Below are 14068 nucleotides of genomic sequence, written 5' to 3'. Positions count from 1 at the left end.
AGGGCTCTTAAATTGAAGGAAGCAGAAAAGTACAAGAGCACCACCAACCATGCAGCCAAGGAGGGCTTAAGTGCTTCACGGTGGCCTATGATGCTGTGACAGCCCAACCAAGTACAAAGCTTTTCTTTCTAACAATCCCATCCAGCCGCTTTTTAGCAATGCCTGCAATGCCCGGAGGACTGTGACCTGAAGGGCTGGCACTTTCTCACCTCAATGTTGAGAAGCCAGAACTGGAGGTTGGCCACAGCCTCTTCCCCCAGTGCCAGGTTCCAGACCACCACATACAGAGCCTTGTCCGTGAAGAAGCACTGGTTGACGGTGGCCATGCTGGCAGGGCCGCCAATGTCCCAGACGTTGAACTCCACGGACTCAACCTACTTGAGCAACAAGGCAGTGACAGGGATACATTTTAGCAACCGGGGTTTTAGCCAATTTATCAAAATGACATAATGCATCACTCTGAACATTGTACATGGGGGCCTGAAAAGGCAGAGCCATGGAAAAGCATGGCCCGCCCTGCTGTTTGTCTCGGGAGCCAGCCATCCAAGGGAGGGAAAGGGGCCCCACGGCTTGGAAGTGGGCTGCTAGGGGCTTCTATCTACTTCTCAGGGAGCAGGGGGCCCCAGACGGCTGGCTTCCATGGGTAGAGGCATCTGGAACATTGAAAGCATTGTCTCCACCTCGGCTGCAGACATTTAGGAGACATCCTGCTGCAGGAAGCCTAGGGCTGACGTCAATGCTCACACCAAGGCTTAACCTCCATCCCAGTGAGGCCAAGGCCAAGGCCAAGGAGATGGACCTCCAAACCGTGCAGGTCAGAGGGCAGCACCCACCACGGATGATGGGAAATAGGCCTGACGTGGGAATCGAACAAAAGACTAGCTGTTGGGCTGAGGGGAAAGGCTGGGTAAACGGCGGTGCCTCTATTGTATATGAGGTCAGAGTCTGGCCTGAGCAGCTAAGGCTGCAGTTTGGCCTCCAAGACATAGTGCGCTGACCTGCTTTTCTGGTATAAAGATGAAAACGGACAGCTGGTCTAAACTGGCTGACTGCCCAGCCTCACAGTGAGTTAGGAGCGTTCATAAGAGCAGGTGGTTGTCCTTCAGTGAAAGGGGCGGGGGTGGGGGACTTGAATGATGGCGGAAAGGAAGTGGGGCCAAAGGTCAAGAAAAATGAAAACCCCCTCAGGCCTTGGTCAACCATTTGCTAAAGAACAGCTGGAAGCAAGTGACATGGAATAACTGCTTAGAAAAGCAGGAGAGAATCCAAAGATTCTAGTTACTTTCCTAGGTTTGCTCCTGGGGTGTTTGGGCTTGGGGGGGAGGCAGTGATGATTTGACTGTTCTGGCCCTAATGGGTAGGTCTCCTCTCTTTGTTTGTTTGTTCTTGTTTTGTTTTTTGTTTCTGGGCCACACCCATGGCATGTGGAAGTTTCCAGGCCAGGGATGGAACCCGAGCCAGAACAGTGACCTGAGTTGCTGCAGGGACAATGCTGGATCCTTAACCCATTGTGCCAGAATGGAACTCCACAGGTCTCCATTCTTTGGAGGGGAAGTTTCTGAGTCTGTGTTAAAAACATACACTCAACTTAAATGCCAAATGACTTGAATTGGATTTCCCTGACTTGGAAAGAAATTTTGTGTGAAAGACTGCAACAGAACTGGTCTCTAGCCAGCCCTGTGCTAAATGCTATGGGGATAATTGTACAGCCTCTGATCCAAGGCCCCTGGGTTTTCCACATATAGTCTCCTTGCCCCTGCATCCCTGCATGACTACCTGTACCCACAAATTTGGCAAGAGACAAGGGAGGCATCACTGGCATGTGTTCACCCCCTGGGCTGGGAGAAGTGGCTCAGGACCCTGCTCTAGCCCCTCCCAGCAGTATTCCACAGGTTCTTTTCTCTTATTCAAGGGCAAGACGATTTTAATAGGTTCACTGAAGGACTCATTTGAAATGGGACTTAAAAACTTGACTTTTCAGAACCTGAGTTGAAAGCACGTGTCGAGGAGGACAGCGCATTCCTTCTGGGACTGGTAGCCTTTCAACCTCCCTTAGGCGCCATGCCGATGTCTCACTCCTGCCAGGGTAGTTCATTCTTAGCCCTGGGGAAATGCCTGGCCCTGGGCCATTTGAATCACAATCTTTGGGGCCAGGGGTGGCGAGGCCTGGTGCTGCTGTCCTTAAAAGATCATCAAAGAAATTTAACCATCTCCCATGATTAAGAAGCACTGGCCTAGAACCTCAACTTCACTATAATAGAAAATTTACAAGGATATATTAAGAAATTATTCACTGCCCTTGGCAGGAGTTGGTTGGAACCACCACATAGTGACTCCTGTAATTATCCTGGTTCTCAGACACGAGCCTGAGAAAATCCTGGGCTCTCTGGAGAGGAGGGAGAAGGGGCCCTAGAAGCTCCCTCCCTCCCACAGGGACTCTGCACGCCGACCGTCCTTGACCTTAGCTCTTGAGCCAGCCGGCCTCTGGAGCTCCCATTTGGTAGTCCTGATGGTGGCCTCGCCGTGCGCCACCTGGGGGGCCCTCCCCGTCTGTAAGATCTCCAGGAGGGTGGACTTGCCCTGACGAGGAGGACCCACGATGACCATCTTCATCTGCTTACACTTTTCCGCCTTCCGCAGCTGAGCACGCAGGTAAGACAGCATGGCTTTGGGGCCTGTGCAGAATAAGTGGGGGAGGGGAAGGGGACAGGGGCTGACATATGGGTGGGATCACGCTCGCGCCTCTCAGGAAACAAAGTCCTGTCTGTATGTTCCAGTGGGGTGAGCTGAGAAGACCACTGGGTCTCTGGAGGGACGATGTGATACGAATCACTCCAAAAGTGAAATTTAAAGGTCAAGGACCTACAGACAGCATCCTTGCTGCCTACAGGGTCAGAGGTAGTTTAATCACATGGTCAACTGCAGTACAACGGTCCACAGCAATCACTGAGTTCAGGATAACTTTCTAGCGTCTTCCCAAACACAGGAGCTGGAGGTGGGCTCTGTGGGCCCCCAGCTGTTTAACAACTGGACTTGAGCATCTTCCCAAGGTGGTGCTGCTGAGGAAACCCTACCTTCTTTTCTGATCTCCGCAGGCACGTTGTTGACATTCAGGTCTTCAATGTCCAACTGCCAGAGGTTGCCCAGTTGCCCCAGCTCGGGAGGGAGCTCTCGGAGGCCAGGATTGCTGAGGGCACACACACACCACAGGAGGAAATACACGCATACACACAGACACACATACAAACCATAGGAGGACACACACACACAGCAGCCCGTCAGTCTCTGGGGCCTGTGGGGGCCACCGACAACCTGCACCCCAAGCCCAACACCTTGGGCCCTGGTTCCAAGCAATCCATTTAAATGCTAATTCCAAAGACTTTCTCCCTGGGAAGCCAGTGGTCCAAATAGCAGCTCTGTCTTCTGCAAATCCTGGAGGCTTCGCCCTGGGTCCCCTTCCCCAACTTTCCCATCTCTTCAGTGAATTACACCACCATCAAGATGAACACTACGTCTTCTTGAAAAGGCAAGGTAACCTGAATTCGTTCATATTTTCATCGTTTTACACACTGTCTGGACCCCCGGGGCCATGCCTGGCAGTAGTTACTCAATACATGAAAAGGTGAATGATTGAGCAGTTCATTAAAACCAGGTGAAATTGCCAAAAGGGCATCATTGCATCACAATCCCTGCTTTCCCCTCCCCCACCTCTTTGACTAATCCTGGCTCTGAAAATCCTACCACTGCTTCTTGGTACATAGATGGATGTTTCCCTTGGCTTTGGTACCGTGTCCTCAGATGCTTTATACAAGGACATTCTGCTTCCCTGGGCCAGTGGAGGCGGCACTGCTGCTCTGGCCATGTACTTACTTTCCCAGGTAGAGTTCTGATAAGCTCTTCAGTAGGCAAACCGAGGGTGGGACTGCGTCCAGGTGATTGTCGTTCAGACACAGGACTTCCAAAGACTCACTCAGGAAGGCTGGGAATTCCAGCACACATGCTGCAAAGAAATGGCAAAGCAGACTGTCAGTTTGCAAACAATTCTGGACTTTCATGGTCATGGCGCCAAGGCCAGATAGGCGCTTAGACTGGTACAAACTTTGGAGGGCATTTTGGCAAGTCCATCAGGATAAGATGCTCATTTCATGTGTGGCAAAGATGTGAGGACAAGGACACTCAGGGACACACTTTGTGATAGCAAAGGTAGAATCTAGGCAGCTTCCATGCCCCCTGCCCCCTCCCCAGGGAGCTGGTTAAGTGAATAGTGAGAAAATGTACAATGATTACAGAGCTGGGGGTAGATCTACATACTTGGGTATGAAGTGATACTCAAGAGCTATTGGTAAATTTGTGCACCACAAAACGTGTGCAGACACATGATCAAACACCTCCCATGCATTATGTATGTTATATTCATGTGTGCGCACACATAACATGAACACACACATGCTCTGTTATGTACATGTGTGCACACATGTGCATGTCATGTGAAGTTATGTGCATGCACATGTTAGAAAATGTGATACACATTTTATACACAGAAGATGTTACATGCATTTGTAACATGTGACCCACGTGTTAGGAAACGTGTGGCACACATACCACACGTGCACATCCACACAGGTACATGTTACATGCTGTTACAGGCATGTTTATACACACACGTGCACGTGCGTGCACCTATGTAGGTATATGTTATAATGTATGTCAGATACAATTGCTACCAGAGACCCATGAAATCCCACAGTTATCCCTGTAGAAGGAATTACTCAGACCAAATATTTGCTCCACGTCCTTTGTGCGGTTCAAAAATTTTGTTTACCTTAGGCAGGTATTACTTTTTCAATTCAAAAATGCTAGTTAAGTGAAAAACAGTAACACAGGCTTGGTTTTTGTGCTTCCTAAGATGGTAGTCTCTGGAAAACAGGACAAGGCTCTAGTATTTAAGTGACTTTATTAATTAGGCTACTGTGAGATTACTATTAGAATCACGTCACATCTGCTGTTCCCACGGCAGCGCGGTGAGCACATCGAGAATGCTGGTGGGGAGGGTCCAGAAACACACAGCCACGGAACTGAGGGTTGGATGGGAGGGAGGGAAGGAGGGGGGGAGGGAAGGGGGGAGGGAGAGAGAGAGAGAGAAGCTTGGGTTCTTCTGTGGGGCTGTAACGATGCTTTGCTGCATCGACCCTCAACCACAGCTTCCCCCTTAACTCTGGCTTTTCTCCGCACATGTAGCTGCTGTCTCAATGGTAACGGGGTACCCTGGCACCAGAGTGTGTTCTTGGGGAGACAATAACGGAATACCAATACTGAAGCCCAGAAAATCTGCCCAGCCAGCTCCATAGTCATGGGACTCAGTGCTGTGGCCCCTATGGAAATAAAGGTGCGACAGGCTTTTAAAGACGGCTTTGTATTCAACCTTGTTCTATAAGAAAATGTTCAAAAAGCCTTTTTTTCTTTTCAATAAAGAAGAATGATCAACTTTAGCCTGCTCTATTTCACATGGAAAGACTATCAAGCATAATAAAGGCTCACTTGGAGTTCCTGTTGTGGCTCAGGGGAGATAAATCTGACTAGTATTCATGAGGACGCAGGTTCGATCGCTGGCCTCGCTCAGTAGGTTAAGGATCTGGCATTGCCGTGACCTGTGGTGTAGGTCACAGATGTGGCTCAGATCCCACGTTGCAGTGGTCGTGGTGTGGGCCAGTGGCTACAGCTCCAATTTGAACCCTAGCCAGGGAACCTCCATATGCCGCAGGTGTGGCCCTAAAAAGCTAAAAAAGAAAAAAAAAAGGAAAGAAAAAGGCTCACTTTCTTCCCAGAGAACGTGTTCTGAACACCTGGCCTGTGTGCTTTCCAATTTTAAAGTTTCGCCTTGGTGTTTACGAAGCCTCTTAAAGTAATGGGCGGATGGAAGAAGGAACTTATATTGCAAACAGAGGCAACACCTGTCATAGACTGGCCCAGAATGGAAACTGGGCTGGGCAGAGCACAGCTCGAGGTATTTATGAACTGTAATTATTTATTCATAAGTTATTTATGACTTGGATAGTCTCAATTTTATGGTAAAAATGGCCGTCCAAATTATTTTTGGATGTGGCCACTGCGCCAACATGACTACTTAAATGTACATAAATCTATGTGGAGTTTTACTACCCATCTGCAAACAAGTTATCTTTTATAGATAATCCCTCACTCGAGGTCAACAGCTCGAAAGAAGAGCCCTGCTGAGGAAAAGCATTCACAGAGGGCTTTCACACAAGTGTGGGCCTCAACTTTCTAGAAGGAATTGAAAAAAATCAAGAGGCCCTTGTCACGCACCAAGGCCCAGTGCAGTGCAATCCACCACTGTCAGGGAAACGCCCAGAGCAGTGGCTCTTCCCCTAGCCCCAGACTTGCTCCTGTGGGCCACTAAAAAGGCTATTTTCCAGAACCCGGGCACATGTTATCACACTTTTCTTTCTTCTCTTTCTTTTTTTTTTTAAATGGCCGTACCCACAACATACGGAAGTTCCTGGGTCAGGGATTAAATCCAAGCTGCAGCTGCAACCTATGCCATAGCGGCAGCAATGCTGGATAATTTAACCCACTGTACCTGGCTGGGGATGGAACTCATGCCTCTGCAGTGACCTGAGCCACTGCAGTCAGATTCTTAACCCACTGTGCCACTGTGGGAACTTTCCATCACACTTTTACTGTGTACCTTTGGCCTTATACTTTGGAGGTTCCTTGAGAAAGCTGCAGGTCCTGCAGGGTGTTGGGCTATCTTCTTGTGCACATCTGCAAGGTCTGCATTTCTAGACTGGAGACATCTTTCCAGTCAACCCCCACGCACGAGGCTTGGTTCAGCTCGACCCAGCGGTGGAGGTGCAGCCAAGGTCCACACCAGCAGCTCTTTGCATGCCCATCTACCCATTTGGGCACCAATGAGAAAAAACTGTTTATTTCTCCTTCCTTCCAAGTGAAATCCCTATATCTGGACTCAATTTCCAAAGCCCTAAGGCCCTTTGTTTTGAAAAGGATTGGTTATGAAATTCCAAACTGCATTTCCCTAGTAGCGAGGTTCAGGGCTTTTCTGTTTCTTTCTGGGCCATCTGGACTTCCTTTCCTGTGAACTGTTTATATCTATTGCCCAGTTTCTGCCTATTCGGCTGACTTTTTTTTTAAAAAAAAATCAATTTGTAAGCTGTCTTTGTATATTAGGGACTTAAGCCAATTTATGTTGCAACAGTTTGTGTTGAAAATATTTCTTCTTCGTCTGTTTGCATTACGACTTTTGTTTATGATGTCTTTTACTGAACAAAGCTTTCCATTTTTACAAAGCCCAAGATTTAGGTCTTTTTTTTTTTTTTTTTAAATGACTTCTGGATTTCCCACCTAGCTTTTAAAGGTCTTCTCACCCCCAATTTATACATCCATTCTCTTAAATGTTCTTTTTCTTTTACACTCCAAGGGGCTATTGACATGAAATTTTGTAATTGATGTAAGGCAGGGCAGCCGCTGGTGTGTTTTCCCCCTTCCAGCTTGATAGGCAGTTAAACCAACACTATTTATTAAAATGATAAAACATTTTTTCCACACTAAATTGAAATGTCCTCTTTGTCATATATTAAATTCCTATATTAGGTCTATTTTTGGACCCTTTTCTGTTCTACTGATGATGTGTTACTTTTTCAATGATATGTAACACATCCATACGTGACTGACATATGCTTCTCATATGTATACACACCAGTTCATCAAAAACGGGCAATGGGTGGGCCCACTATTTAGTTCATCTCTTGCAAATGTGTCTTGGCCTCTGTGGTGCTTCTTATCCACACCTCACTCTAACAACACTTACAGAGTGCCTGTCAACATAGATCGATCAAGTCAAAGAAGAACGTTATATTACATTAAAACGACCTAAATATCAGTTCCTGTTCTAAGGGGCAGCATCCAGAAGGACTTATCTGTGAGCATTAACAGCTTTAGAAGTCCTGGCTTTCAGGTTAAAAAAAGAGGGCTGGTGGTTGAACTTGAAGGACAGACCTGCACCGCCCCCCCTCCCCCGCCCCTTACAAAAGATAATGAACGAAAAGAACTGTTTTCCTGGAAATAGCCTCTGCTGAACTGGCCTTGTTGTGTGACCAGTGCAAACAGAAAAGTTCTGTTTCTGCTGAGTTTGGTGTGTGACCTCAAGCCCCTCCGGAATCTCAGACCAACCAGGACGGCCTGCAGGACCAAGGGTGGCTCTGTTCCCATGTGGACCTCACAAGATGCCACAGTGTGGCCGTGAGGCCTTCACAGCACTGCCCCTGGGCCCCAGCACTGGATCCCATAGTGTTGGCTGAAACCTGGCTCTTCACTGAGTAGCCATGTGACCACATCAGTCAAGCCCTGTGCTATCAGACTGAATTATGTTCCTTCACATCCATGCGTGGAAGCCCTGACCCCCAAAGTGATGCTATTAGGAGACGGGGTCTTTGGGAGGTGATCAGGTTCAGATGAGGTCATGTGGGTGGGGCCCTGATGATGGGGTTAGTGCCCTTCTGAGAAGAGAGACTAGAGGGCTCTCTCTCTCTCTCTGTCCTGCGACAACACAGCGAGAAGGCAGCTGTCTGTAAACCAGGAAGACTGCCCTCCCTAGAAACTGCCCACGCACCCTGATCTTGGACATCAGCCTCCAGAACAGTGAGAAAATACATTTCTGTTGTTTGGCTCCCCCAGTCAGTGGTATTTTGTTATGGAAGCCTGAACTGAAGAAGTCCAGGAGGCTTAGTTTCCTCATCTGCAAAATGGGAAACCACAACCCATATGTCACATTGTGATGATTAAAGAAAGCCTGACACATGTAAGGTCTCCATGGCAGTCCTCACAAGCAGCAGGCCATCTACACACAGTACCTACTGGTCTATGGGACTGTAAACAGGAAGGGGGGTTTCAGGACCCTTGCAGGCCATCCATGTGACATTAGCCACAGGCATGATACTTCAAGCATGGACATCTCTGGCATCCGCACTGGGAACTGCAGGAGAAAGCCCAATGGGAGGGCCATCCTCACCCACCTCAGGTGGGGAGCAGCGGCAGGGTTCTGCCAGCTGTCTCATCCCCCAGCCCTGACTCACACACCTGTCTCTGTCCCTGAACGCTGGCGGCCTCTGGTGGTGAAAAAGGAAATTCGCTTTGTTTTAAGTCCATCTTCATTTCTGTAAGGGGAGAAAGGTCAAAATTTGAGGAAAGCATGGCAAAGACATTCCTGTTTTAGCTGTGACTATATAGTGCCAGGCAGAGAGAAGGAGAAAAATCCATGAGCAGCTTGTTTGGGCCCCTGCTGCTGACATGTAAGCATGGAGAGCCAGTGCCTACTAACTGGACAGTTGTGCTCAGAATTCTTTTGGGAAGAAAACACGCAGAGAAGGTGATCTAATGCTGGCAGAAGGACTGGTGGTTTCAATTCCTGAGTTTTTCCAGCTCAGGCAGGTGCAAGTGTTTCTGTGCCTGGCAGGAACACCCATTCTAGTGGTCTGTGGTGTCATGACGTTCACTGGATTAAGTTCCGCTGAGATGCTACAGAAGTGGCTCTTAGCAAATAAGTGTGTGTGTGTGTGTGTGTGTGTGTGTGTGTGTGTGAGTGTGTGTTGGATCTCCCCACCCCAAGGGCCAGCTGAGCTCCTCCCCAGGATTTCCTCTTTTATTAGAAGACCTTGAAAGGTACTTTTTATTCCATCTACATAAACATTAGTTAGTGATTGGCAAAAAACTTTTTTTAAATTTTATTTTTATTTTTTGATGAGCTTCTGGGTTGGTGAACACACCTACCTGCTGGAGGGTGGTGTAGCCTATTTCCATGGGGACAGAGGCCCCTGTACTAAGAACCCTTCCATTTTATTTCATTTCATTTTATTTTTATTTTTTGTCTTTTTAGGGCTGCATCTGCAGCATATGGAAGTTCTCAGGGCTAGGGGTCAAATCGGAGCTACAACTCTTGGCCTACACCACAGCCACAGCAACGCCAGATCCGAGCCATGTCTGTGACCTATATACCACAGCTCATGGCAACGCTGGATCCTTAACCCACTAAGCAAGGCCCAGGATTGAACCTGCATCCTCATGGATACTAGTCGGGTTTGTTAACCACTGAGCCACAATGGAAACTCCTAAAGAAAATTTTAAAATTTATTTTTAATTTAATTTTTTTCTGGGGGGGTAGTGTCACAGTATGCAGCAGTTTGCTGTGGGATGTCACTTCTCAGACCAGGCACTGAACCTGGGTTGCAGTCATGAAAGTATCAAGTCCTAATCTATAGACTACCAGGGAACTCCCTTGGCAAAAACTTGTGACTAGCATGACAGGGGAGGCTAAAATGAGATTCTCCAGGAGCCTTTAAAAATTAGAAATGGGAGGACACTGTTATGGGGTAAATCGTGTCCCTCTGACGTCCAGATTCATGTGCAGAAGTCCCAGCCCCCAGAACCTCAGAAGGGGACTGAATTTGGAGACAGGCCTTTAAAGAGTTCATCAAAACAAGGTCAAAAGGGGGTTCCTAATCCAGGATGGCTGGTGTCCTTATTATAAGGGGAGATCAGGACACAGACACACAGAGGGAAGACCACATGAGGACACAGGGAGAAGGTGGCCATCTCCACACCAAGGAGAGAGGCCCCAGGAGAAACCAACCCGAAGGACCACTCAGACTGTGGGAAGCACATGCCTGAGCTCTGAGCTGCCGGGCCTGTGGCACTGTGTCCTGGCTGCCCGGCAGGCTCGTAGAGACACCACCCCAGGGGTCTGTCGGCTGTGTTTACACACATGTGAGACCTTGCCGAGGACAAAGACCTCTGCTTACTTGCCAAATTGGTTTTTGGAGAGATCCAGGGTTTTGAGTTGTCTGCAGGTCCACTTCTCTTGAGGTGGCAGCGCCACCAGCTGGTTTCCCTGTAACTTCAAGAACAGAAGGGCCTGGACAGAGGGAGAGAGAGGCAAAGATGACGTCAAACACCAACAGGGAGGCAGAACTGAGGGAAAATCGGTTCCCTGCAAAGAGCAGTCACACGATGATAACCCACTCACTGTCACAAAGATTCCAGCAGCACAGGCGCTTCAGGGTCCCTTAAAACTCATGAAATTATAGCAAGCAGAGCAGATGGACAATTATAGAAGCGCCTTCCCTCCAGATCAATGGGAGGCAATTACTCCAGAATGAAAGGAGTCTAAGTACTTCTCAGAACTAAGGTTTTATTTTTATTTATTTATTTATTTATTTATTTATTTATTTATTTATTTATTTATTTAAATAGCAGCATATATAAGTTCCTGAGTCAGGGGTTGAAATGGAGCTGCAGCTGCCAGCCTATACCACAGCCTAAGCAACATTGGATCTGAGCTACATCTGCAACCTACACCACAGCTTGTGGCAACACTGGATTCTTAACCCTCTGATCGAGGCCAGGGATGGAACGTGCATCCTCACAGAGCCTTCAGGTCCTTAACCTGCTGAACAACAATGGGAACTTCTTGAGACTTCTTAAGAGTAACAATTATTTGTGGACCTGTCCTGGGAAGAGCAGCTGAGTCTGAAGGCCCTAGAGGCCATCGAGTTACCACAGGAGGGGGACACAGCATGGCGCCTCCTTGGGCCAGCCTGCGTGACACCCTGGACAGGGGCCAGGTGGCAGCAGCGACACTGAAGGTGACTGGCCTCAGCTGCACACTCTCTGCTGGCCCGACATTGATGCCTTCAGGGCAGTGAAGGGTTTCCCATTTGGGGACCAAGTGGTGAAAAAGGATCCATGCTCTGTCTTGAAAGGTTGCCATTGGGGGTTGCCAGATCTGCAAACAACCTAAGGTAAGAAGGCAGCAGTGCCTCCCTACCCCCCCAGCTTCCTCCCATCTCCCCCCCCCACCCCCCGTAGCCACCCACACACCCAATGGCACTTCCTGAATTCATGACCAGGAATTCCAGTTCTGTCACCTCCGGGGAGGGAGGCAGGGACAAGAGGGCCCCGCCCTGCAGTACTGCCTGGGCTTCATGCACCAGCAGTCCTGGGGGGCCCATCCCAAGAGCCTGCAAGAGAGAGAGCTAGAGAGGCATCTGGGCTGTGCTTACAACTGTCAACATTCAAGAAAGTGCTGGAGGATGAAAATCCATCATCCACTGCCCCCCCAGAGCTGTTTCCATTGTGCACATTTCCTCTCAATCTTTGCACACAACTGTGCACATTTTTGAGAGTTTAACTTTTCTTTCAACTTCTTGTTTTTGCCTCGGAAGCTCAGAAGCAGCACACCGTGGTGTGTGTGGACTGATTTTTCTTACTAAGGCTGAAAACGAGAAATAAAGTGCTGTCAGACTTACATCAAGCTGAAAAAGTCCCAGGGGAACTTCTTTGAGTGCATTTTCTGAGAAGTCCACATCCTTAAGGTGGTTCTTCCAAAACACAGCCATTTTGTCTGGTAGAGACTCCAGGGCATTTTTGGATGCTTTGCAACATTTCTAGGAGGATGACGAGAAAGAGGATATTAATGAGCTTTTTAAACGCTGCGGCGTCTCTGAGACTGTTTCCAAATTTAATGTGGAAAACAAGACCATGACAATACAGCTTTGCAATAAATACTATTCAGTTAGTTAAGAGGCTACAGACTGTCCTTGTCCAATTTTCTTGTCCCTGCTCCAAGGATGAGATGGGGACGGGGAGACCAATGTGGCTCACGGTCCTTTCCCTTCCCTCCAGAACATCTGGCCCATTGTCCTTGGAAATAATGAGACAGTTTATCTGGAGGGGAGCCAGTTGCTGACACACATATGTTTAAACCAGAACTGTTAGGGCCAGGGATGGAGAATTTCCATCTTTGCTGTTAAAACCAACAGCAATCAGAGTTCCCATTGTGGCTCAGCGAGTTAAGAACCTGACTAGTATCCATGAGGATGTGGGTTTGATCCCTGGCTTCTCTCAGTGAGTTAAGGATCCGGCGTGGCCATGAGCCGTGGTGTACGTCAAAGGCGTGACTCAGATGTGATGTTGCTGTGGCTGGGGTGTAGGCCAGCAGCTACAGCTCCAATTGGGTCCGTAGCCTTGGAACTTCCATACGCTGCAGGTGTAGCCCTAAAAAGACAAAAGGAAAAAAAAAAAAAAAAAAAAAAAAGAAAACCAACAGCCAGCAATAAAACACAAGTATTCTTTACCCCGTTCTGTTTAAACAAGCAAACTTCCCAAGAAATAAAAACACCATTTAATGGGCAGCTCTAGGGATGCAGACCATGCCTTCTTTTTTATTTTTATTTTACAGCTGTCCTAAAAGAAAGACCCTGCTGTTTTGGACAGAACTCATCCTGTGCCCAACGTGCAAGGCCGACCACTGGAAAGTCCTCTGGGTGTAATACAGTGTGAATCTCAACCCCAGAGCCAGGTGGGCTGGCCCTTGGGGGAGTTACCTGCCTGAGACCCTCAGTCGCTGGATGCTGAGTGACACAGCTTGGGTCTAACACAGGGACAGATCTGGGTGGCCGCTGAGGGGAGGCAGTGTGCCAGGGCACCCAGCTCCTTGAGGTGCATGTGGACATGGAACTGACTGGTCCCTTCATGAATTCTGGTAAGATACTAACCAAAGGGCAGGCCCAGGCATCTGGAAACACTTTCAGATTATTTCTGGAGACATTCAGACAACTGAGTGACTTGAAAGCATGAAGGAAAAGTGCGGGGAGTTCTGTCAATTTATTGTCAGAAATATCGAGTTCCTGTAGCTTCCGTAAACCAATCCAGTTCGTGGCTAAGGGGCGAAAAAAAGAGGATGAGTTGGTGGAAATATCCCAGTCCAGAAGAAAATGACAGGGTTTGGGGATTGGCACATGCACACTGAGGTTTATTGAACGATTGGCCAATGGGGGACCTGCTGCATAGCATAGAGAACTCCACCTGCTGTATAACACAGAGATTATATTCTGTGATATTCTATGTGGGAAAAGAATCTCAAAGAGAATGGACGTGTGTATATGTCTCACTGAATCACTTTGTTGTGCAGCAGCAATGATCACAACAGCAATAAAACTTTAAAACAAAAGAAGAAAATGACAAAGGAAGTCAGGTT

The 14068-nt window shown here is 48.1% G+C and overlaps 1 protein-coding gene across 6 annotated transcripts in view; it reads right to left on the bottom strand.

The window, feature by feature from the left end:
• Positions 1-14068, bottom strand: part of LRRK1 (leucine rich repeat kinase 1) — a 130240-nt gene that overhangs the window by 35608 nt on the left and 80564 nt on the right. For 5 of the 6 annotated variants that reach the window (XR_014815340.1, XR_014815342.1, XM_021098586.2 and 2 more), the window contains 8 exons: positions 13587-13750; positions 12339-12476; positions 10833-10945; positions 9115-9191; positions 3871-4000; positions 3075-3187; positions 2461-2675; positions 210-374 (listed from right to left, as the gene is read on the bottom strand). Coding sequence is in view for 4 of the 6 variants with exons in the window: in XM_021098586.2 (XP_020954245.2) it covers positions 210-374; positions 2461-2675; positions 3075-3187; positions 3871-4000; positions 9115-9191; positions 10833-10945; positions 12339-12476; positions 13587-13750 (1115 nt within the window). In the remaining 2 variants the exon portion in view is untranslated. Of the gene's footprint in view, positions 1-209; positions 378-2460; positions 2676-3074; positions 3188-3870; positions 4001-9114; positions 9192-10832; positions 10946-12338; positions 12477-13586; positions 13751-14068 lie in introns of those variants that run through there. The other variant, XM_084976122.1, reaches the window with a different exon arrangement.

The sequence above is a fragment of the Sus scrofa genome, chromosome 1 (assembly GCF_054392235.1).
Source record: "Sus scrofa isolate SSC_HxYL_T2T_F1_AM1 chromosome 1, Sscrofa_HxYL_maternal_Yorkshire_Landrace_v2.0, whole genome shotgun sequence".
NCBI lineage: Eukaryota > Metazoa > Chordata > Mammalia > Artiodactyla > Suidae > Sus > Sus scrofa.
This window is presented reverse-complemented; position numbering and strand designations above follow the sequence as displayed.